The sequence below is a fragment of the Erinaceus europaeus genome, chromosome 1, assembly GCF_950295315.1.
Source record: "Erinaceus europaeus chromosome 1, mEriEur2.1, whole genome shotgun sequence".
NCBI lineage: Eukaryota > Metazoa > Chordata > Mammalia > Eulipotyphla > Erinaceidae > Erinaceus > Erinaceus europaeus.
In genome coordinates this window covers 52,552,341-52,578,662 of record NC_080162.1, presented here as the reverse complement: position 1 = coordinate 52,578,662, position 26,322 = coordinate 52,552,341, and the positions used below count along the sequence as shown (strand labels likewise).

At 38.6% G+C, this 26,322-nt stretch overlaps 1 protein-coding gene across 1 annotated transcript in view; it reads right to left on the bottom strand.

Annotated features, from left to right (window-relative positions):
• The window catches only part of CFAP61 (cilia and flagella associated protein 61), a 322,791-nt gene that overhangs the window by 90,605 nt on the left and 205,864 nt on the right, over window positions 1-26,322 (bottom strand). Inside the window, exons 19-20 of the mRNA XM_060186112.1 lie at window positions 17,541-17,639; window positions 11,087-11,255 (exon numbers count right to left, since the gene is read on the bottom strand). Coding sequence (XP_060042095.1) covers window positions 11,087-11,255; window positions 17,541-17,639 — 268 coding nt within the window. The remainder of the gene's footprint in view (window positions 1-11,086; window positions 11,256-17,540; window positions 17,640-26,322) is intronic.

Here is a 26,322-nt window from a genome sequence, read left to right as displayed (position 1 = left end):
GTAAAAACCCTGGGGTGAGGGTGAGGGTGAATATTTGGCTTCCGGGGTGGCAGGGGTGGGGTGGGGTGGGGTGGATGGGTAGGAAGGGACACAGTCTTTTGGTGGTGGGAATGGTGTTTATGTACACTCCTATTAATTTGTAGTCATATAAATCCTATTTAATTAATATGAGAGGGGAAAATTTTATGTCTCAAACTTTTTAAAGCACAGACTGAGTCTTTTTAATACATAGGCTGATTCTTTGCTATGTTGACTCTCTCAAAAGCCTAGACCAGGGAGAGCAGAAGCAATTGGTGGCACAGCTATATACAAATAATGTCAAGGACATAAATTATGGTGATGTTGGGTATTATATAGCAAATCCTAACAAAGGGATTTTTTAAAGTTAACCCAATTACCAAATAATGTGATTATAACAATAACTATCTATTGTCTTCCTGAACCCTAACACAGCAGGAACCTCACATTTCCACTATAGAGTCTGTATTTCCCCCAGTCATGGAATTAGGGTGAGGTGCACTTTCCTGCATGCTTCTCTCAATTCATACCAAATAATATTGCATCTGCCAATCCCAACCTAATCAATGCAACGAGTGCCACCTTCACTTCAGACTGTTTCCAGAGACTTCAGGAGTGGAATGATAACCCTTCAGCTTCATTACTCAGGTGAGACCTTTCCTTTCATAATGTTCTCTAATTCCATTCCAGGCGGTTCATTTCCTAACAAAATCCCAAAACCTAGATATAGACCAGGTCCCATGAGATAGTTCACAAACTAGGGCAAAATATATACCTGAAAGCAAAAGTACACAACAGTCTGCAGTGAGTACCCCCCAACACTTCATCTGCACTATTCCAGCCTTTAGGTCCATGATTGTTTAACAATTTGTTTGGCTTTGTATGTTAACTCTCTTTTCATTCACCAGGTTCCAGATGCCAGCATGATGCCAACCAGACTTCCCTGGACAGACGACCCCACCAATATGTCCTGGAGCTCCGATTCCCCAGAGCCCCACCCTACTAGGGAAAGAGAGAGGCAGGATGGGAGTATGGATCAACCAGTAAACGCCCATGTTCAGCAGAGAAGCAATTACAGAAGTCAGACCTTCTACCTTCTGCAACCCACAACGACCCTGGGTCCATATTCCCAGAGTGTTAAAGAATAGGAAAGCTATCAGGGGAGGGGATGGGATAAGGAGGTCTGGTGGTGGGAATTGTGTGGAGTTGTATGCCTCTTATCCTATGGTTTTGTTAATGTCTCCTTTTTAAAATAAATAATAAAAAAAAGAAGATAAAGAGCCTTAAAAGGCAACTGGAGGTCTCTGTTAAAGAAAATGTGCACCAGTTGCCAGAACATGTGATATGGGGTCTAAAGGCTTGAGGTAAGGATCATCCTACATTTATGATGGACAAGAAGTTTCCTCACATTAGATATTCATATAGGTGCAGAGGTGTTTTTTTGTTTTTTTTCTCTTGAGAAAATACAAAACATGCTTTGCTATCCTGGGTAAAGGTAAATGCTGACTGGAGCTTGAATAAATGAGATTTCTCCAATCCCCAGATTATATTTTTGTTTACTGATGCTTCTGAGCCAGGCATTTTATCCACTGTACTACTTCTCAGGCCACCAGAGTCAATTTTTTTTTAAAGCTGATGTTCTTTATCTATGAATAAGATACAGTAAAATTACATTTAGTAAGCAAAAACAATCTAATACGTAGTGGTCATTTATTATGACTAAAATTGTAGTTGTAAAGATTTTTTTGTTAGTAATATAATCTATTTCACACTAAAATTTGAGTATCATTATAGCCACAGTTATGATAAAGTAGTGCACTGAGGAAGATGCTGAGTTATTTTAAAAATGCAAGTTACTGGTGCTGGGTAGTGGTGCATCTGGTTGAGTGCACACATAGTGTGCAAGGACGTGGGTTCAAGACCCACGTCCTTGCCTGCCAGGAGAAAACTTCACGAGTGCTGAAATAGAGCTGCAGGTGTCTCTTTCTTTGTCCTCTCTATCTCCCCCTTTCTGCTCATTTTCTCTCTGTCTCTATCCAAAATAAATAGGTAAATAAAATAAATAAAGTGCAAGTTATTGAATACTGTGATTTGGAGTTGTGGAACCTCACTGGAACTACTATGAGAACTGAAGTATAAAAGAAGATGAAGTCTGGGTAACATGAAATCAGTTTAGTAAGTCATGCTTTAGTAAATCAAGAAAAATCCTTACAGAAAATTCCAGTGCTCAAGGGTGAATTGAGAACTATTCATTCATCAAGCTTTCAATGAATTATCATTCCAAAGAAAAGCGGAAAAGAATAATAACCAAAATAAAAATTTGATTTCTATAGTCCTGAAATATAATTACATTCTAATAATCTATGTAATCATGTGCACTTGGAAGTGTGGCACTGAGACTGGTAAGAGAACTCACTTGAACAGTGTGTTTGCTTTGCATGGGTATGACTCATGTTTGAGTTCAGCCACTACCACACTGAAAGAAGTTCTGGTGCTGTGGCATTTTTCTCCTTGTCTCTTAATTTTTGCTTCTGTCTTTTTAGCTGAAAACAAAAAGTTAGTCTGGAGCAGTGAAGCTCTAGTTATGAAAAACAAACAAACAAACAAAAAACTAAGTGTGGTATTGTTTTTTGCAAACTTCCAAACAATTATATAAGCTAAAGAGAAATCTATAGGATCATGTGTTTTCACGTTCTCACAGTGACATTTTCTAGAACAATCTTTACACCTCAAGACCAATTTGTCCACACACAGTTTAGTGAAACTCAATGAATATAAAAGTATCTAGAAAGAAAAAAATCCAGATTAAGCAAACACAATAAGGAAGGGAATGATATTTAACAGAAAGAGTGGCAGATGATTTTTCAAGCATACCATCAGGTGATTCAGGACTGAAAAGTGCCAGTATCGTCAGTATTGTGGCTGACAGGATCCCTCTGGCCAGTCTGCTCACTCTTTTCAGCAAGCTAAAAACTTCTGGTGATACCAATGTGTCCCAGAACCTCATCTCTCCAAAGCCCTGCCCAACTAGGGAAAGTTAGAAACAGGCTGGGAATATGGATCAACCTGTTAATACCTATGTCCAGTGGAGAAGCAATTACAGAATCCAGATTTCCTATCTTCTACACTCCAAAGAACCTTGGACCATACTCACAGCAGGGGAGAAATGATGAGGGAAAGATAACCAGAGGGCCCTAAACTCCAACTCCCATCAGGAGACTCAGAGAAAAAAGGAAAAAAAAAAAGTACATTCAAAGAAATAGTAAGTGACTTGGAAAGTTAGAGAAGATGGGAACGTGAAAAAAATTGGCAAATATATACAAATATATATTTACAGATAATAGTTAACCAATACAAATGAATCATCTTGCACTGCTGGTGGGAATGTAAATTGGTCCCAACCCCTGTGGAAAGCAGTCTGGAGAACTCTCAAAAGGCTAGAAGAGGACTTACCCTATGACCCTGCAATTCCTCTCCTGGGGATATATACTAAGGAACCAAGCATGCCCATCCAAAAAGATTTGTGCATACCTATGTTCATAGCAACACAATTTGTATAGCCAAAACCTGGAAGCAAGCCAGGTGTCCTACAACAGATGAGTCGTTGAGTAAGTTGTGGTTTACATACATAATGGAATACTACTCAGCTATTAAAAATGGTGATTTCACCTTCACCACATCTTGGATGAAACTTGAAGATATCATGTTAGGTGAGATAAGTCAGAAACAAAAGGATGACTATGAGATGATCTCACTCATAGACAGAAGTTGAAAAACAAGATCAGAAGGGAAAACACTAAGCAGAACCTGACTGAAGTTGGTGTATTGCACCAAAGTAAAAGACTCTGGGCTGGGGTTGGGGGTTCAGGTCCTGGGACATGATGGCAGAGGAGGACTTAGTGGAGGTTGAATTGTTATGTAGAAAACTTGAGTAATATTATGTATGTACAAACTATTGTATTTTACTGTCAACTGTAAACCTTTAATCCCCCAATAAGATTTTTAAAAAGTTAACCAATATCTGCAGCCTCAGGAATACTGCTGTAGCTTCCAATGAAGGGAATGGGACTATAGAACTCTGGTGTTGGGAACAGTGCAGAATTATACCCCTGTTATCTTATAATTTTGTAAGTCAATATTAAATCACTAATAAAATTAAAATTAAAAAAAGTACGGTGGCAGGGACTGCTGGCGGCCTATCCAATATCTTGTCTCCATTTCTCTCTAGTAATAGATTCCTGGAACATATTTCTGGCTGAAAAACTAGCCAATGAACTTAGAACTGGTGAAGAGATACAAATATAATAGGAGTCTTTAGGAGGGGCAATGTAAAATATAATTTTCATTAAGACTTCCATTTTTTGCTTCTAGCAAATGGAATGGCTGGAACCACCTCAACCACTATAAGAGGCTGAGGGTGGAAATCACATATTCAAGAGGGAAGAATGAAAGACAGAGCCAAAGTTCCTATGAAACCAAGAAATCATTTTATTAGACCTATTTTTTTCTGTGTTCTAGATGCTTTTAATGAAAGAAAGAAAAAATGTAATTTTTGAAGAGCTTTTTTAACTTTATTACAAAAATTTCTGGAATTTATGTATTGTATAGATGTTGAAACACCATCAAATGTATGGTGGCACACCAGACTAAGTGCACATAGTACAAAGCATAAGGACCTGAGCAAGGATCCTGGTTTGAGTCTCTGGTTTCCTACCTGCATGGGGGTTGCTTCATGAGCAGTGAAGCAGGTCTGCAGGTGTCTATCTTTCTCCCTCTCTGTCTTCCCCTCCCCTCTTAATTTCCCAATATCCTATCAAGAAAGGGAAAAAAAATAAGCCATCAAATGTAGTTCATTTCAAGTTTCTTGGATGAAACTTGAAGATATCATGTTAGGTGAGATAAGTCAGAAACAAAAGGATGAATATGGAATGAATACATTTGATGGGAGGGGGGTGGAGTAAGGAGGTGGGAAAGGATGGGAAGAAATGTGGGCAGTAAGGGAAAGGAATGAAACAGGGGAAAATGTAGAGAGAAGATTTATAGGTAGTGATAAACAACTCGTGATCTGACCCAGATGACCTGGTTCAAATTCTAATCTGTCACTTCATCATCATTTGACTTTAAGCCAATGACTTCAGCCTTACTGCTTCTCATCTATATAATGGGAATGAAAAGGCAGAGACTTCTTAGAGCTGCTGCAAGGATTACCTCCCTTAACAAACTCAGCCTCTGCCAGATGCTCTTTACATGTTCACTGCCTCCTGGTGCTGGAAGACACTCAGACTCTTAGGAAGTTATTTCATAGGATGAACAAGCATTGTGTTCCCTTCCCAGCACTTCTGGGGTGGTCTGTCATCAAAATGCTTTCCAGTGTCATGATATACAAATCTGATTTGTCTTCTATATGAAGCCTTTCAAGTATTTGAGGATAGTCATCCTAAGTCTTCACCCCTCTGGCTAAACATCTGGGATGATTCTGAGTCTTTGAAAGTGGTCTGACTTGTTCTTTCTCAAAGTCTGAAATGTGACTTTAAGAAATGCATATAATACTCCAGGTGTACTTCTGTTCTTGTAACATACTCTGACACAATCACGTTCATCATGCAATGGTCCCATGAACTCTGTATCATCGGTATAAATTAGTGATTTTTCTTTTCACAATTCTGTTTTTTTTTTTTACCATATATTAATATTGGTATGCTTCTAACAGCTATTTGAATTTGCCTGATATCATCTGCTAGTGCTCGTTTAACTATGCTTCTGTTTTGGTATCTCACTTGTATTTTGAATTTAGTGTAAAATAAGTCTTATTCTTATAACATAACAGCTTAAAAACCATGACATTCATTGTTTTTTTCTTAGTCTGTATGATTTTTCAAAAGAACACTATAGTTTGTAATTTTTTCACTTTTCTGATGCATACTTCTCCTTTTAAACACTGTAGTTATCTGTTTCTTTCTTCTTTTTACTTACACAAATGATCTTTCTTCTGCTTTAACTCTTTCCATGTACTCTTTAACCTTATTTTTTCTAAATAAATATATGAGAATTGAAATACTGCCTTATGGTTTCCCTAAGTTCTCTCTCTCCTTTTTCAAACTCTTGGTCTTGATTTGATTATTTTAAATTAAGGTTCACTATTACATTTTGCATTTATTCCTAGATTTTCCAAAATTATTTAGATTACTTTTAAAATTGTTTTTAGTGTTAGCCTCTTGTCATTTTACACTACTGTGAAATCCTAAATTCCATTTCCTATCTCATTTATTTGAAGTACACGATAAAAAAAGTACAAGATCATTTTTCTGAGACTGCACATAAAAATGACTTTTCAGTCAAGAATTAGGTCAATATATTATTACTGAATCACCAGAATTTTCAGTGTGTGACTAGATGCATTTTCTTCTTCTTCTTTTAAGTTTCATTTTCTTATGTTATTTAATGTTGGGAGAGGTTATTTCCCCCCTTTTCCTGAGCGTGTAGAAGAGGAGAGAGAGAGAGGGAGACAGACCAGAGCATTTCTCAGCTTTGGCACAAGGTGGTGCCAGGGATTGAGCCTGTGTTCGCTGAGGCCTCAGACATGCAAGTTCTGTACTCTTAACAAGCTGAGCTATTTCCTGGTCCCAGACTTCCTATGTGGCAACTCAGAGTGACAGTTTCCTGGAACAAGAAAATATTGCATGGCCCTTGTGCCTGACTTTGGAAGTCAGGCCACATTACTTCTTTTGTATTCTTTTGCTCAAAACAGTGCCAGCCCAGATTCAAGGGATGCTATAGACTTTATCTCTCAAATGGGAGAAGTGCCAAAGATTTACAACTTTGTATTAAAATGGCTACTTCTTCTTCTTCTTCTTTTTTTTTTTTAGGTCATGATGTTATTTCTCCTCATAGTCATCCTCAAAATCAGATCTCTTCATGCTAAGAGCTATTAAATGAAAAGGGTGGGGGATGCCCCTTTTTCAAATCAGTATCTAAGGAGACATAGGTGTACACAACTTTATCATTTTTTTATAGAGACAGAGATGGAGGTAGGGAGACAGACTCACCCCATAGCACTTAAGCTTCCTTCAACCTTGAGGTGTGGGCTTGAACCTGGGTCTTGCACATGGCAAAGCAGCAAACTGTCCAAGTGAGTTATTTTACTGTCCCATACAGCTTTTTTCTTTTTCTCTTTCATCTTCTTTTTCTTTTCTTTTTTTTTTTTTCCAGAGCACAGATCAACTCTGGCTTATGCTGGTACAGGAGACTGAACCTGGAACTTTGGAGCCTCAGGCATGAAAGTCTCTTTGCATAACCATTATGTCATCTGACCCACCCCCATACACATACAGCTTTATTATTTTTTACCATAATGGTAGCAGGCTCTTGTTTACGGCTCCGTGATTCCAGATGCTACCCATTTATTTGCTCAGTCTATGGTATCATTAAATCTCTCTGCAGAATATGTTATATTGCTGACCCACACATCAAGCTCACCATGACTAAAGCCCCCCCCCCCACCGTCCCCACTTCCTCTTTGCTTGGTTTGAAGTTCTTGCTCTGCCTGATGGTTTTCTAGTGAATGTCATTCCATTGGAGAGTCCCTGCTCAGTTTTTTAATGGACAGTTACTTTGAGTTTGAAATTTTATTTCTTTATTACTTTATTTTTGAGATGGACCAATTCCAGGCACAGGACAAGGCATCACTGCAGTTTTCTATGTTTCATTTTGAACCATGGAAGGTGGGTCATTTGTAAACTATTTCAGAGTGGTTTTCAGGAGCAGTGTGTGTTCACCATTAAAAATAATCAAAATCAATAGGAAGGCTCAGGAAGAGTGCTAGGGTGTACAGAACATGAACCAGATAATCGTCACCTTGCAAAATGAAAAGGTCATAAATAACGTCAGAAGTTGATAGATGGAGGGAAATTTTGTAATTATAAAGGTAACCACCAAAGAACTAGCAGCAGAAATGCCTCAGAGCAGCTCCCTGGGAGTGAAGGTGTAGATGTAGAAACCAGTTCTCCTCACACATAGCCCTGCAGCACAATTTAATGTGTTACTTTGTGCATGAATTTTCTGGTTGAGAAAAATCAAGCAATGCACACTTAGATATCAAAACCAGCACATAGTATTTTAGAATGACATGCACCACAAATGATCTGATTAGAGGTAAAGATCTGTAGTTACATTTTATTATAGGCTATCTTCTTATTTTGTTACTTTTTTCATAACCATAAAATAGGGACAAAGCTATGGGAGAGTTGAGAAGGAAATAGAATAATAATTGGAAGCTCTCCTGGTGAGTTCAGCTGATTTTTGTTGCATTGCTCTATATCTTTTTAATTTTTATGTCCTTCTGGGAAAAAAAGAAATTAGACCTCCCTCTATCACTTCTTCATTGCATTATTTCCTGTTGTAGAAAGGGCAAGAGATTAATGTGCCACAAACTAAAGCTGCAGGGGCAGCTGGACACACATGGGCAGATGCCCGGGTCTCTGGACAGCTGGCCAGGTCTCCCACTCACATTTTCCAGTGTCCACAGTAACAGGCAGCAGCTGGAACTTGGCAGGGCAGGTGTGTGTGTGTGTGTGTGTGTGTGTGTGTGTGTGTGTGTGTGTGTGTGCGTGTGTGTGTGACAAATTAAAGGAGTACATGGTCTTTACTTCTGATTCAACTTTTTTTTTCACTTCCTATTTTTATTTAAATTTTTAAAATATATATGTATCATTTATTTTATTTTAATGAAAGAGAAAAAGATACACAGAGAGACCGAAGCTCTGATCAACTCTGGTTTATAGAGGTGCAGGAGATTGAACCTGGGACCATGAAGCCTCAGGCATGAAAGTCATTTGCATAACCATTAAAGCGTCTTTCCTGCCCTACTGCTTTCACTTGCTTTTTATTTTTATTTATTTATAAAATGGAAATGCTGACAAGACCATAGGATAAGAAATGTTTTAAAAGAGAAACACTTAAATATCAAAGTGAAGGGTTTTCTACCAGCTAAATTCTTTTTTTTTTTAATATTTATTTTATTTATTTATTCCCTTTTGTTGCCCTTGTTGTTTTATTGTTGTAGTTATTATTGTTGTTGTCATTGTTGGATAGGACAGAGAGAAATGGAGAGAGGAGGGGAAGACAGAGAGGAGGAGAGAAAGATAGACACCTGCAGACCTGCTTCACCTCCTGTGAAGCGACTCCCCTGCAGGTGGGGAGCCGGGGTTTGAACCGGGATCCTTATGCTGGTCCTTGTGCTTTGCGCCACCTGCGCTTAACCCGCTGCGCTACAGCCCGACTCCCCACCAGCTAAATTCTATCCCTTAACCAGAAAACATTTTCTGTTTACCCTTGGATAACTAGACTTCTTAAAAATAAACAAACCCATCAAAAAACAGAAGCAAAGCAAAGCAAAGCAAAGCAATCACTATGGTGGTTATCTTTGGGAGATGGGAAGATGGTGACACAGAAATTTGGTGGTGAATGTAGTGTGGAACTACACATTATAATCTCAAAATATTGTAACCAGGGGATGAGGTAGTGGCACAACCAGTTAAGTGCACATATTACCAAGCATGAGGGCACTAGTTTAAGCACCCTACCTGCAAGGGAGAAGCTTCATGAGCAGTGAAGCAGGTCGGCAGGCATCTATCTTTCTTTGCTCCTCTGTATCTTCCCTACCCTTCTCTGTCCTATCTAGAAAAAAAAAATTGAAAAAAAGAAAGAAAAGGGGAAAATGGCTACAGGAAACAGTGGATTCATAGTGTCAGCAGGGAGCTCCAGTGATAACCCTGGTGGCAATGAGAGAGAGAGAGAGAGAGAGAGAGAGAGAGAGAGAGAGAGAAATAATCCACTATTAATCACAAATAAAAATGAAAAAATAAAGAAAATGAATTATTTAGAGGCTGAGCCAAACTTCAGTTCTCCAGATGTGATCTACAAAAGCATTTGGGTTTATCTTTGAGCTTGTTACAAAGGTAGCATCTCAGTCTCAGCATTCAATCTTCCATCAGAATCTGCATTTGAACAAGCTACACAGTTTGAGCAGTGCTTCCTAAGGAACATCTGAATGATTGTAAGTGGAGATGACCCAAGTGAGTAGAACTTAGAACCATCTGAAATAACGATGATCAGGCACCACTTCAGAAAAATTAAAATAGAGTGAGGTTTTAGCCCAGGCTTATTTCAGAAGTGTCCTCAGTGGCCTCAGTATGCAACCAAACCATCTGTCCCCCCTGCATCGCTTGTTAATGCAAAATAGATAAATAAAAATAAATAAAAACACTATGGAATCTAAGACCATGTGATAAAATATCACAATCTCTGGTGTGGATTACTCCATGCTTATTGGGAACCTGCTCACCATGAGGAAACTTGTCCACCAGATCCTGGGAGAAAATATTAGCAAAAGACCCCAGTTTTTAGCTACCAAATACATCTTTCCTTAAAGAGATATACTATTTCTTGGGAACCACATGAAAGGCTAGTGTGTATCTGCAAAGTAAAAATACTAATATTTGCTGCTTTAGAATACAGAACACTTATCAGTTGTAGCCAGCAGTGCTTTTTTTTTTTTTTAAATATGGCCGGAGAATTGAATCAAAATGCAAAGTGTGATCACTGGGTAATCAATGCACCCTATTTCCTAGTTTTGTAAATGAGAAACAAAATAAAATCAGGGATGACAGAAGGTATGCATGCTTGAAAGACTTTTGTGTGGACTCATCACCACTGCCAAGTGTTAACCACTTGAGGCATAAGCTAATTTCCCACGAATGCATGTTGGGTTATGTCTGGATCCTGCTCTGGTGAGCAGTAAGTGTTAGATTTTTGGACAACAGCTTAAAACATGACATTGCTCCAACATGCTATACTTGTCCTCCCAGAGCAGACTGTGTGCTTCATTAAAAGGGTTTCTGTGGGGTTTTTGAATGTAGTTCTGGTCAAATGTGCTGGTCTTGCCAGGTGCTCCAATGGGCAGAGTGACAGCTGCCTAGGCGACAAGTCAGCTCTTCACCCCTAAAGAGCCAGTATCCCAGTAGACACACTGTTTAGCCTAGAGATCCAAGGTCCCTATGTACAACCTCACCTGGTACTGTTGCCCTGTGCAGAGGATGAGATGGTCATACAACACGATTTCTTCTTCAGAAACCACAACATGCTTGGCTACTCGGTCTATGGCAGTCATTCGGCCAACAACCACATTGACCCAGGAGCACAATGACATCAACTCATAATCTTTATCATTAAAACAGTGGCTGTGGAGAGAGAAGCTCCATCAGTGACATTTAAGCAGCTGACAGCGGGCATTAATTAGACATCTGGTGAGCTGGTTCAAGTCCCCTGGTGGGTGGAGTCTGTGCTCATGCTGTGAGTTTACCAGGACTGGGGTTAGAGAGAGCAGGAGATTTTTTTCCTTGTGAGACACTTAGTCACAAATTGACATCTTCCCATTAAAGCTAAATTGTTCTGCCTAGCATAGGCCAGTCCACAACGGGGAGGGGGGATGTGTGCAAGTGTGTATGAAATCATTAATATTTACTTTCTTTTCTGCTGTTTCTTTTGGATATTGGTGGTTTTACATTTCGATTTAGTCTCTGAATTGTTGTATTGCCATGCACTCAAAGGGAGTACAACAGAAGAAAGTGCTATCACTGAGAATTCCCAAGTGCAGAGGTCAAGGTCCTGAATATCAAGAGCCCTTCCTATTTGCTAGCACTTTTCAATAAATGACTCATTGCTAGAATTGATGTATGGATTTCTGCCAAAATAACAAAACACATTTTACTTAGAGAAGATGCCAATTAGGGAATTGTCAGTAACAAGTACAATCCCCGAAGATGTTTGGGATGTACTTGTAAGGGCAAAGGTGATTTGGGGTGGGGAAGGGGGACTTCAAGGGACAGTAGGTCTCAGGTAGATGCTAATGCTAATGTGGCTTCAGAACACTGATAGCTGTGTGGGTTTTTTTTCTCTGGGTTTCACTTGAGCATTCTACTATGAGGAAAGTCAGTGTGTGTGTGTGTGTGTGTGTGTGTGTGTGTGTGTGTGTGTGTGTGTGTATTAGAGAGAGAGAGAGAAGAGAAATTTAGAGTTTATTTAAAGAGATTTCTGAGAGAGTGAAAGGAGAAATTTGGAGTTTATTTAAAGAAATACCTGAGAGAGAGAGAGAGAGAGGGAGGGAGAGAGAGAGAGGAGAAATTTGTAGTTTATTTAAAGAGATTTCTGAGAGAGAGAGAGAGAAGAAATTTGGAGTTTATTTAAAGAGATTTCTGAGAGAGAGAGGAGAAATTTGGAGTTTATTTAAAGAGATTTCTGAGACACAGAGAGAGAGAGAGAGAGAGAGAGAGGAGAAATTTGGAGTTTATTTAAAGAGATTTCTGATAGTCACTTCCAGAATTTTCTTAAAGGTTTGACTTCATTCTAAAGATCCTGTCTGATATCTAAGTGGGTAGCATGGCAGAAGAGTGTTTCATCTAAATCCAGGGTGCACAGTGCCATGCTCTGTGCCCTTGTCCTATTGCTGATGAGACTGGAGACCCTGGAGAGCCTGTGTCCTGTTCTTCTATGTCCATTTTCTCACTTCCTAACAAGGGATAATTGCTCCTCTCATGCCTGTGATTGTAAGGATGAATTTGAGAATATAAGAGATGCTGCTTTGTCAAGTGGGATGCATATGTGACAGGTATTATTCTAAATAATATTAATGATACATAATCCTGTTTATTCTCCTTGGAGGCAAACAGGATTCTGAAGTGATAATGGGAGAACATTTTTTCTTTTTGATCCACACATGAGTCTGCTCTTACCACACAAAGAGAATTCTAGTAATGGATGCACATTAGACCCTGTTACCAGGTCTAGGGAAGAGAAGGGAGCTCTGGGCTTTGTATCTCTCCATGAAACAACACAAGAAAATGTCTTCCTAATAAGAAAGGAAAAACAGGGCTGGCCCATCATGGGGAAATAATAGATAGTGAGATGAAATTCTCTTTAAAAAGACCATTTTGGTAGCTTTATAGGAAAACATGAAACTCTCTTGATTTTATGCATTCATGAGAGATCCACAAAGGGTTGCTCTTATTTATTACACAGACTACTCATAATAGGAGTAATACTGCCAGTTGTCCAAAATGAGGAAGAATTAAATACAGTTAGTGCACAGGATTAGTCTTAGGAGGATTTGCTCAGAGATAAAAGTTCTCTGGGGAAATTTGTGTAAGACTAAGACAATGTTATTTTTAATGACAGTAGTGTTGAAAATGTCAGAATGCATATTTTACAGTTGAAATTGGAAGCACTTTCCAGTGGGAACTGACACTTGGAGCACTGTTACTATTATTATTTTTTTCACTCTTAGGAAGGATTGATGGATGGGATGCTTGCTTTTACTATACTGAAATGATATCATTTTGAAGGTGACTGCTATTTGATCTGGTTGTTACAATCTATTCTGGATCTCTTTTAATTTATCCAGCAGACAGGTGAAACTAGCCACTGGAGACTACAAATAAGATTTTTCCAAAGTTATTTCCAGAGTAGAATTCATGAGCAGTGAAATTCTTACATGGCAATGACTATTGTTAGTATAAGAGAAATGCCTCTGCTAGGGCTCTCTGAAAAAATAAAAAAAACCATCCCTACTTTCATCTGCTGTAGTCCTACTTTATGGTTCCTGTTTATTAAATATTTTGTCCTGCTTTCCATCTTACTGCATTTCAACCTCCAAGTTGCAGATGCTACTAAGATTCCATCCTGACTTTCCTGGGCAGATTGACTACACCAATGCTTGCTGGACCCTCAACTTTCCAGAACTCTACCCTTCTAGGGAAAGATAAAGACTGGTTGAGAGTATGAATTAATGTATAAATGCCCATGTCCAGTGGAGAAACAATTATAGAAGCTAGAACTCCCACATTCCTCAACCCAAAAAGAACTTTGGTCCATACTACCAGAGGGGTTAGTGATAGGGGAAGTAAACCAGAGGACTCTGCACACCCATTCCACCAGGATTTGAAGCACTGGTCACCAAGAATATTGTTTTTATAACATCAATGAAAGAGAAGTGAATCTGGAAAACACTAGAGGAAGCCAGGCATGGTTATGTTATCTGAAAGAGAAGAGGAAAAAAGGACAGACACTTGAAATTAGTAATAGGTGTAAGCGTGAACTAGAAAGGAAGTGAAGGCAAGACCATTGAAAAAATGGGAAAATATATATTCATAGAATATGGAATTTATAGAATAAATATATATTTATAGAATCAACCCATATTGATGACTTTAGGAGAATTACTGCAATTCCTCATGGAGGGAATGGGACACAGAACTCTGGTGGTAGGAACAATATGGAATTATAACTCTATTATCTTTTAATTTTGTAAATCAGCATTAAATCACTAATTAAAAAAAAAAGAAAAAGCAAGGGCCAGAGAAGGACTATCCATGAAACTGGTATTTAAATGATCTTGAGCTCAAAACTAAAGTAATGTGAAAGATTGTTTTCACAGAGCATCCTGGAGAAAGGTCTTAAGTAGGTGAAACTCCTGGGAGGGAGAGGACCTATTTGAGGAATGAACAGAATACTCAACCTCCTAATCCTCTGTCTGGAAATTTAGTTCAAAGCTCCAGGTGCAAAATTAGAAGCTATCTCCAGGAAAGAAAATTTAAATACAATGCAAATTTAAATACAATTGATCCTGCACTCAACCCTTCAGAACTGGATAAAACCTGAAAGGTTTCCTAAACCTTTTTATTGTGATTTTTGTTTGTTTGTTTGTTTCTTTCTTTTTTGTGACAAGATAGAGAGAAATTGAGAAAAGTGGGGAGATAGAGGAGAGAGAAAGACACCTACAGAACTGCTTCACTGTTTATGAAGTGTCCCTCTTGTGCAAGTGGGGAGTGTAAGCTCAAACCAGGTCCTTGCACATGTTGATATATGTACTTAACCAGGTGCGTCACCACCCGGTCCCCTATTGGGATTCTTTTAGAAGAAGGAAAAGTACAATTAGTCTTTAGTTATTCAGAGTTGATTGTCCAATTATTGATTTCTTCTAGGGACTTGAAAATGTTATTAGTACCTCCAAGATACTGGGCATTTGGGTAGGGGGCAATGAGACAAAAACTGACCACAGTAATAAATTAAATTTTTATTAGAAAAAAATTTAAAATTAATATTTAGAATTGCATACACTATTTTTAAGCCCTGTTAACAAAGATAATTTCTCTTATTAGCTCTGAGGACCATTTGAAAGGTGACCTCCCCACATTTTAGTTTTTGGTGTCTATAGTTGTGATAATATGCTGTTACCCATTCAGAAGCATCTGCCTATGTCATCAGTCTCTTTCCACAGCCTGCCTGAAAGGACATTTGTACATAATTATCACCTATTTGACATTATTTATTGAGCCCACAATATGCCAAGCACTGCTCTGTATGCTGGAGATACATTAGTGAGCAAAAGGAAGAAAAAAAAATGTCCTTCTGGAGGTTATTTTACCACTGAAGTATTCAGGATACAAAGAATAAACATACTTTTAAAAAGTACATTACAGCGCTAGAGAAGATAGCATAATGGTTAATGGAAAGAGACTCTCATGCCTGAAGCTCTGGAAGTCTCAGGTTCAGTCCCCAGCACCATCATAAGCCAGAGCTCAGCAGTGCTCTGGCTAAAAAAAAAAAGTACATTACAGTAAGGCAGGTGAAATAGCTCATTTGGATAGTGTGCTCTATTGCCCTGAACTAGACTCAGGTTTGAGTCCAGGCCCTCACTACATTGAAGGAAGTTTTTACGCTGTGGTCTTATCTCTCTCTCTCTCTGTTTCTATCTTTAAAAAAAAAAGATAAATAACATAGCATTTAGAAGAATTTCCGTAGCAAGGAGAAATATAGTGCAGAAATAAGGAGGACTGGAGTGTGTAAATATGTTGGTTGCAAATGAGTGGGTTGTTGAATGTGTTATATTGAAATGTTGAGATTAGCAAAGATTTTTAAGAGCATAAAGCAAAGACCCCGATGTGAGGACATTCCTGTTGTATTTCAGGGATAGCAGAGAATGTGTGGCTAGAGTGGAGAGAACAAGGGACAATAATAATAAAAGGTGGGGTAAGAAAAATAAATACACAGGGGCAGGGGAAGTTTTAGGTTAGAGCATTCCAAAACCTTCTTGTGACAGATAATCCCTAGATGTGCTGACTGACATGGTAGCTGCTATTGCTAGTGTGGTTCTAGGCTATTAAAATGTTGACATGCTCTGATTTACATTTTAGCAGCATTGTTCTGCTACTATACAGAGAGGCTAGAAAAGAAGCAAGTGGCTTTCAACTAGCCATATGCAGATCCTATGCAGTCTGGTACCAGCAAGATACTTAAAAGTGTTCTCATCTATACCATGCCTGAAGGACTGATCAAAACTTTAATCAAGCTAGTGGGATTAAATATTTCCTAAGATGTTTTATCAATAACACCAACATTTCCTCAGAATGATGTAATTTGTAATGAGGAAGAGTAGGAGAAGAAACGCATGTGTTGACATCTCAGTCAGAACTAGGTATCATACTAATTTTAACAACAACAAAAAAATCCAGCAAGATTGGCTTAATCATACACTTCCTCTTTCAAAAAACCTAAAACTCAGAAAAATGAAATCATCATTATGCTAGGAGCAGGATATGAATCTTTGTCTCGCTGGCTCAAAACGCATGTCTCTTTTTCTACACCCTATCAATTTCCTGTAATAAATTAAAGCTCACAGCCTGATAAAATTATTAGGTTGAAATGAGCTTGGTTCTACTTCCGATACCTAAGATGGTGTGGTTCTCCTCACTGTTTGAAGACAAAGTCAGTCCTTTTCATGGAGTAAAGAAGATCCCTTCATTGTGGATTCTAAAATTAGCCCCCTGAGAGGGAATAATTTCCTTCCTCCTTGTTGGAAAAAAATGGGACATTGTTTCCAGAGGCAGGGAGCCTAATCATTCTTGTACCCATGTTTTGCTGCAGGAAATTAAAATTAATGGAAGCTATGTGATAATGAAATGGCACTTTCTGAAACGGATGTTGTCAAACAAGGATTCGACTGGTATGGAAGGAATAATGATGGCCTGGATCAGCACAGAAAGTCCCTGTGCCTGATCAGTCCCTGACAGCAAAGGACTAGGGGCTGTGACACCCACATCCCAGTGAGTGCTGCCTTTATTGCCCAGCTTTAAACCTTCAGGGAGTTATCATTTCTTTCATTCATGCAAATACAGTCACCAAAGTTCCTTTTGCCTGGAGTCAGAGCCCAAATGCAGATAGTGGCTGGAACCGAAGGCTCCATCCCAGTTTTTTTGGAATAAGATAGATGTCATTCACAAATATTAAATGGTAGCTCAAGACTGCCCTTCACTTGCTATCAGGTCTTTATTTGTGTCTCCTAAATAATGTCTGAACTTCTAGAGGAAAGCCTGTCTCCTTTCCATTTCCAATCTGAATGTTACTATTTAACAGAGATAACTGTACACATGATTAGACCTAGGAATTGAAAAGGCAAACAGAATTCATACTCATTTGCTAAAAACTTCCTTTGTTCTGAGTCCAGAAGTTTTTTTCCTGGGAGTCCGTGGATTGAAATCAGAGTGAGGTTACTAAACTTCAAGTGGGAGCTAGAAAAGAAAACACACCCAAAAGTGGTAAATCACAAGTGGTAAAGGTTAATTACAATTCAATTTAATCTTACTTCACATGTCATCCAAATGGAGAACTTTTCTCTGAATCTCGCCAACTATTTTAAAAATATTTTATTTATTTATTGGAGAGAGAAAGACAGGGATAAATTGATATGATAACGGGATATAGAATGGTAAAGAGAAAGAGAGACACCTTGCAGCACTGCTTCACCTCTTGCAAAACTTTCCCATTGCAGGCAGGGACTTGGAGGTTGAACTTGTCATTGCACCTTACAGCTCATATGCTCTCACAGGTGTGCTGCCACTTGATGCCCTTAGCAACTACTTTTGCACAAACCTTCAAATAGAACCAATCATTTGAAAGATGGAGTAGAGAACTGCAGAAACTTCCAGTGGCTACGTTGTTGTAATGGCAGATGTCACTTGATATACATATACATATTTTAATTTGCTTCTCAGAAGAAAACCCACAGAGTAAGTTTAAAAAAATTAATGCAGGGGAGTCAGGTGGTAGCGCAGCAGGTTAAGCACACATGGTACAAAGCACAAGGACTGGCATAAGGATCCTGGTTTGAGCCCCGGCTCCCCACCTGTAGGGGAGTCACTTCACAGGCGGTGAAGCAGGTCTGCAGGTGTCTCTCTTTCTCTCCCCCTCTCTGTCTTCCCCTCCTCTCTCCATTTCTCTCTGTCTGAACCAACAATGACGATATCAATAACAACAATAGTAACTATAACAATAAAACAAGGGCAACAAAAGGGAATAAATATTAAAAAAAAGAAAAATTAATGCAAAGTTCAAGTGTCAGGCTGTTTCTTAAAATGTGATTAGTTCATAGCTAAACTGCTTAACAATCAAGCAATTTGCATGCTCTCCATTTAGGCTCTGCAGCAGCACAATGAGGGTACTTATATTTTATTTCTATTTCATTAAATAGAACTGAGGCAAAAGACCAGTTAGGAAGTCTGGAGGCAGGTTATGAACCCAGCGAATCTAATACATGTCTTCCTACCCAGTTTCTGCCTCTACTGCCCTGTAGACCCCAAACTGTTTACTAGGATGCAAAGATCATCTAATTCCCATCAGCTAACACTAGTTTATGTCTTCTGTTATAGATATCCAGCTTTCTCTTCATAACAAGGAGTAGTGGTCCTCCTCTGAAACCACTTGTGGGCCAAAATTACATAAAGTAAAGAAGCAATTACATTAATTTGGCTGGGGAAAAAATGGAACATCCCTAGCTCCTAAATAGTCTAACAAATAATACATAAGTTTAACCTGTAGCACATAATAAAATCAGGAATGCTGTGGTAAACACACAGCCTACATAAAGTAATTCTAGGAAGGACTTGGTGGGACAACTCTCATGGCCCTAGAACAGATTTTGCAAAATAATAATGAACATTATTTCCAATTTTTTGGAAATAAGATTTTTTTGCAAATAAGCTTTTTGTCACAACAGAAAAAAAAAAAAGCTCTTTAGATTTCTTTTTGTAGGAGCCAGGTGACTGTGGAGTCACACCCAGTTAAGCACATATACTACCCAGGTTTGAGCCCCTGCTTCCCACCTGCAGGGGGGCCGCTTCACAAATCAATGACCACTGTTCCTTGATATGAAGGGAAACCTGGGTATCTATAACAGAAGTCATAAACTAGTGTTAGCTGATGGGAATTAGATGCTCTTTGCATCCTACTAAACAGTTTGGGGTCTACAGGGCAGATCTGTCTGCAGATGTCTTATCTTCCTCTCTCCCTATCTCTCCTCCTCTCTTAATTACTCTTGTCTTGTCAAATGAAACAAGAAAGGGAAAAAACTAAATTTTTTTTTTGTTAATAAAAACAATCACTGAATTAAGTATTTTGTAAAACTGAAGGGGCATCAAGGGAACTTTTGAAAAATAATACTGATATGCTACTCAAATCAGCATACTGGAAGCATCATCTAGGAGAAAATTCGTGAAGTTTCCCTTTAAAAGCAAAGCTCCCTTACATTTGCATCAAGCTTCCTTGGGCCTGAAGCTCATTCAGGCATTATCATAAAGATTAATCTTCAAGACAATTTGTGCAGGGGAGAAAGTGGGTTTTTATTACTCCTATTTCATACAGGAGAAAACTAAGGTTGGAAATGGCAGGTAATTTGTTCACAGTCACGAAGCTCATAAACAGTAGGGCAGAAATGAAAGCCATGTCTTCCCACCCTGAGCAGTGCCCTCTCCATCACCTAGCTGCCTCCCCACCATCCCTGTGAATGATGCGAAGTTGCATGCCCAGCACATACATGTAAGTGCAGGCTTCTGAAGAACTTATCTGCCTAAGACTCACTCCATGTTTTTCCCCAAGTATACAAAATACCCTTGCTGCAAATGTGCCTTGAAGATCGAATCAGAAGATTTTTACAGGTGAGCTGATCTTTTCATGGGCTTCGGGCTGATGAAAAAGATATTCCCCACCCTCTCAAATCTCTTTTTTGTTTGCACCTTCCCATAAGCCAATCAAATGCCTAAAAAGAAACCTTCACCAAGTTAGAGGAAAACACCTGCCCTCCTTTCCCATGAGGAGATTGGAAAATTTCCAAATGTGGAAATGCTATCAATTTACTGACAATCTGTTAAGTACCATTAAAAGCAAGAGAGTTTTGGTGACAGCAAGGGCTGGCAATGTAATAAACTCAACTGCACCTGACATTTAAAAATAGCTAAATATTATGAAAGGTTTTGCTCTAAAATCTCTGTGGATGTATGTTATTTAAGAAAGCATATTCTTTTTTGATACGAATAAAACTAAGCACATCTTATCCTCTAATAAGAATAAAACCTTTGACTATGTTCAAATAACATAAAGGTCACAATTAACTGCACTTACTTATGGCTACCAGACTGCAAAGACATATCAAAGACAGGCCTTTGGTTTAGTATAATTTGAAGTAAGACACAAATAATAATACATATTTATACTCACACACAGTTAAAATTGATTTTAGCTTTGGAGGCTATGTGATTGAAAAGTTTTATTTTCTATTTATCGCTAAGCAATTATAGATAGGCCCTATTTTTTTTTACATTTCCATGTCATTAATATGCACAGTAATTATCCAGCTACATATTTCATTATAAAAACAACACTGAATAATTTGAATTATCTAACAACATGGATAAATGACTGGTAGATTTCCAAATCATCACAGTGCATTATGCTGAATTATGCTACTGTGCAAATATATATTTCTTCAAAAGATGGGGTTATGGATTTTCATATTTACAGGAACCTTTTATTTAGCCTGTCCTTTCAATTTTTTCTACTCCTTTTTTTTTTTTAGTCTTTTGTATTCTTCTTTATAGCCGTTCTGGTACTTTATCTAGTCTTCAGATTCACTACATTAAGTTTCCTTGCTATTTCGATTTTCTCCTTTCCTCATCCCCAAGTATGTAAATCATCCACATCATAAAGAAAACCAACGTCCATGCTCAGCAAATAAACAGCTACAGAAGCCAAACCTTCCACCTCTGCACCCCAAAAAGAACTTTGGTCTGTACTCCCAGAGGGATAAAGAACAGGGAACCTTCCAATGTAGGAGATGGGTACAGAACTCTGTTGGTGGGAATTATATGGGATAGTACCCCTCTTATCCTACAATCTTATTAATCATTATTAAATTACCAATAGTAAAAAAAAGAAAAAGAAAAAAAAAAAAGAAAGAAAGAAAAGGAAAGAAAACAGATCGATTATGAAGAAATCTCACTTCCACTTGGTTTTTTGCCACCTACAGATACATCTGTAAGAATATTCTCTGACAGAAGCAATTACAGAAGCCAGACCTTCCACCTTCTGCATCCCACAATGACCTTGTGTCCATACTCCCAGAGGGATAAAGAATAGGAAAGCTATCAGGGGAGGGGATGGGATGTTGAGATCTGGTGGTAGGAACTGTGTGGCATTGTACCCCTCTTATCCTATGGTTTTGTTAATGTCTCCTTTGTTAAATAAATAAGTAAATAAATAAAAGAATATTCTCCGACACACAGGAGACTCGTGTCTCCTCATTAGTCTTGTCTTTTCTTCAAATTCCTATCCCACCTCTCCTATCCCTGGAACAGAAAACTTCTCTTTCAATTGTACATAGAAACTTGGAAGCATCCAAAGCAAAGGATTCTGGGGAAGAAGGATAGGGAAAGGGGTGAAGGTAAAAGAGACTGCCAGGAAAAGAACCCAAGCTGGGAGTGAGAGTGTTTTGAAGACACCTATCATGGCAAGATGAGAAACTGTAATCACGTGCCAATAATTACACTACAAAACAGTAACCTCCCATTAAAAAAAAAAAAAGCTAAAAGAAAAAGGAAAACAAAATGTGGAGTCAACTAGTGTTGTTGCACATATAGCTATGAAGTCAGCAGAGGCCGTGTCTTCTGGTCTGGCTTCTATTCTGAAATATGTCTCAGATTCAAGATGGGTCTCGGACTTGAAATTGTCACATCTGACATTCACATTACAGCGGAAGAAAGAAGAAATGAGTCGAACGGCTGTTCAACAAGGAGTTGTCCTTAAAAGATTCTCACGATACTGTTTTAAAATGGCAGAACTTAGTGACACACAGTCCCCTATGGCAGCAATGGGTTTGAAAAATGTGTCTGGTTTTTCCTAAGAATTTTGGTGCCCAGGACAAAGAATAAAATAAATACTGGCAGGCCATTGGGTGTTATGGCACAGGAAGTTTATTGATAGATGTGGTGAGCTATACACCTACAAAAGTAAAACTGCATTTCTAAAATATTACAAACAAGTGATAAATCTTTTGTATTATTATTATTGTCACCAGGATTGTCACTGGGGCTCAGTAACTGCATGACAAATCCACCGCTCCTGGAAACTTTTTTATTTTTATTTTTTTAAAATAGAGAGAAACTGGGAGTCGGGCAGTAGCACAGCGGGTTAAGCGCACGTGGCACAATGCCCAAGGTCCTGCGTAAGGATCCCGGTTCGATCCCCCAGCTCCCCACCTGCAGGGGAGTCGCTTCACAAGCGGTGAAGTAGGTCTGCAGGTGTCTCTCTCTCCCCCTCTCTGTCTTCCCCTCCTCTCTCCATTTCTCTCTGTCTTATCTAACAATTACGACATCAGTAACATCAATGATAATAACTACAATAATAAAAAACAACAAGGGCAACAAAAAGGAATAAATAAATAAATATTTTTTAAAAATAGAGGAAAATTGAGAGGGAAGGGGGAGGTAGAGTAGGGTAAATATGGGAGGATATCTGTAGCACCGTTTCACCACTAGGAAGCATCTTTCCTATAGGTGGGGGCCAGGAGCTTGAACTGAGGTTCTTGTGCATAGTGACATGTGTGCTCTACTGAGGGTGCCACAGCTCAGCCTCCAAACCAATTTTTTTAATGAAAAAGTCCTGGAAGGCAACTATGCATGTGGAAACTCATGATAGGAAGGAAAATTGGTAAGGTTAGAGAAAGACCCTTCTATCAATCAAGATTCAGGCAGGAAATACATAATCTCCTTTACTAGATTTGATTGAATGAAAGCAGGTATGTGCAGAGTTCCTGGAACCAATAATGGATGGATGGGTGTCCAGGGACTAGCAATGTTAAGAGGAATGCCAATACATATTTGAATGAAGATCATATAGTGGTTGTTAAGTCCTGGCACCAGCACTGTCTTTCTTTTGGATCTTGGGTAAATTATTTTACCTTTCATTTTGTTGTTGTTGTTGTTGTTTACTGTCTTTATTTACTTATTGGATAGAGACAACCAGAAATAATAGGAAGGAGGGAGAAAGAGAGAGAGAAAGAGAAAGAGAGAGACAGACTTGCAGCACTACTTCACCACTCACAAAGCTTCCCCATGCAGATAGGGCTAGGGGTTCGAGCTCAGGTCTTTTCACATTGTAACATGTGCACTCAACCAGGTGTGCCACCACCCAGTTCTCCTTTCTGCTTTTGAGTTCCTTAATTTGAAAAATGAAAAAAAAAAAAAAAGGATCTAACACATTACAGAGGGTTTCTGAGTACTAAATAAATTATATCTGTAAAACTAGAATACAGCATGCCACAGAGAACATTTTAAATAATGTTAATTCTTTTTTTTTATTATTGTCTCCAGAGTTACAGTTGGGTTTTGGTGCTTGCATGATGAATTCACTGCCTCTGGTAGCCACTTTACCCTTTTCTTCTTTTTTTTTTTTATTTTTATTTTTATTTTTATTATTTATTTTCCCTTTTGTTGTCCTTGCTATTCTGTTGTTGTAGTTATTGCTGATGTTGTCATTGCTGGATAAGACAGAGAGAAATAGAGGAGGGGAAGACAGAGGGGGAGAGAAAGACAGACACCTGCAGACCTGCTTCACCGCCTGTGAAGCGACTCCCCTGCAGGTGGGGAGCCGGGGGCTCGAACCAGGATCCTGACGCCGGTCCCCGCGCTTTGCGCCACCTGCGCTTAACCCGCTGCGCTACTGCCGGACTCCCCCTTTTCTTCTTTTTATTTAATAGGACAAGAGAAATTGAGGGCAAAGACTGAGAGGCAGAGAGAGAGAGAGAGAGAGAGAGAGAGAGAGAGAGAGACACTGGGGGTTGGGCAGGAGAGACAGAGAGAGATAGAGAAAGAGAGAGAGAGAGGCTGGAAGCACTGCTTTACTACTCGTGAAACTTTCCCTCTTAAGGTGGGGGCCAGGGGCTTCAACCCATATCTTTGAATGGTAACACATGCATTCAACTGGGTGCACCGCTGCCCAGATGCAAATCTTAACTGTTTACACTACTGAAAATGAGTCCAATTCATAAGCATGGTATTCAAGGTCCTATGGCTAAGGTACCTAACCTCTTCAACTTTGCTTGTAATATCAAGATTCTTGCTGTTCTCTGAAGGTTCCCTAACTCTTCCATGTCTTTATATAAAATTCTCTCCAGTATGACCATTTTCTCCAACTTCATATTTACTGTGATAGTTATCTCTCTAATTTGAGATGGAAACATCCAAGTATTTAATATATTTTTAAAAATAATTTCTTATTTTTATTTATTTATTCCCTTTTATTGCCCTTGTTGTTTTATTACTGTAGTTATTGTTGTTGTTGTCATTGTTGGATAGGACAGAGAGAAATGGAGAGAGGAGGGGAAGGCAGAGAGGGGGAGAGAAAGATAGACACCTGCAGACCTGACCTGCTTCACCACTTGTGAAGCGACTCCCCTGCAGGTGGGGAGTCGGGGGCTCAAACCAGAATCCTTATGCCGGTCCTTGCACTTTGTGCCACGTGCACTTAAGCCACTGTGCTACCGGCCGATTCCCAAAAAACAATTTCTTAAACTTAACTTTCTAAGAGTTTTGATCTAAAAGCAAGATCTTTAAATGCATAAATTAAATAGCACTTATCTCCTTGGTAGTGGAAATATGAATAAAAATGTTAGGGGTCTTATTCTGATTATCAATGACTATCCAAAAAGTTACTGTAAACAGAATATTGGTCATGGAGTATATCTTGGGTTTGGACATGCACTAGATCAAGTGGCCGGAAGAGCAGAACCAATGACAAAGGACAGCTCTTAGATCTAATGATGCTGATTTAATGTATATAAACAATATCTAACATCACTGTGAGCCTTCTGCTCTGATATCAAAGGTCACTGTGTCGTGAAAAAAAAAGTTCAAGTTAAGTGCTCAAGCCAATGAAACATTAAACAAGTGCACCTGCATTTCTGAAGCAGATAATTCCAGTGGGGATTTCACGTTGCTGTGGATACAAAGGGAGGAACAGCTCAAAGATACTTGTGAAGCAGAGAGGGATTAGAGTATCCAGGGAAATAAGCAAAAGGTATTGCGTTTCATTCCATGCTTAGGGAGGACAGCTACAAAATTAGGTCTAAACATCCTTATCCTTCAAATAAAGAGGGTCATGTTGCCAATTTATGGTGAACATGATAAAAGAAACATAAAACTTTTTATGTTGTTTACTTTTCTGGACAGCAGATACTTGTAAACCTGCCAGATGACTGCTTATTATTATTTAAAAAATGTTTTCCTGTGATTTTTTTTTTTTTTTTTACAAACCAAGGGCAACAAAAGCACGTGATTTAATTAACTGCATCCATTAATGTTTCTGTTTGAGCAAATAGATAGAGAGTAAATGATTTTCTCCCACCTAACTAAATCCTACAATTTACTTAAAATTTGTTTTCAAAACACTGACAAAAATATTTTCCAAATAGCAATAAATCCTACCTCAAGGTCAGTATTTAACCTAACCACATACTTTAGTAGTAAAAAAATAAATAAATAACCAGATGCATTTCAGGCTGAATGGTATTTCATTGTGCCACTAAATGATAAAATCTTATAAATAGGGTTTAAATGTTGGGAGTCATGAAAACTTTCTTTAGCTATTAGAAGAAAGAGAATAAAATAAATCAAAACTTTCAGATGCCAAGTTGCAGATGTTACTATGATTCCATCCTGAACTCCCAGTGCAGGTGACCTGACCTGCTCCCTGGAACCTTACCTTTATAGACCCTAGCCCACTAGGGAAAGATAGAAACATGCTGGGGGTATGTATCAACCTGCCAACATCCATATCCAATGGAAAAGCAATTACAGAAGCCAGAACTCCCACCTTCTGCATCCCATAGAGAATTTTGGTCCATATTCCCAGAGTGGGGAGAAATGT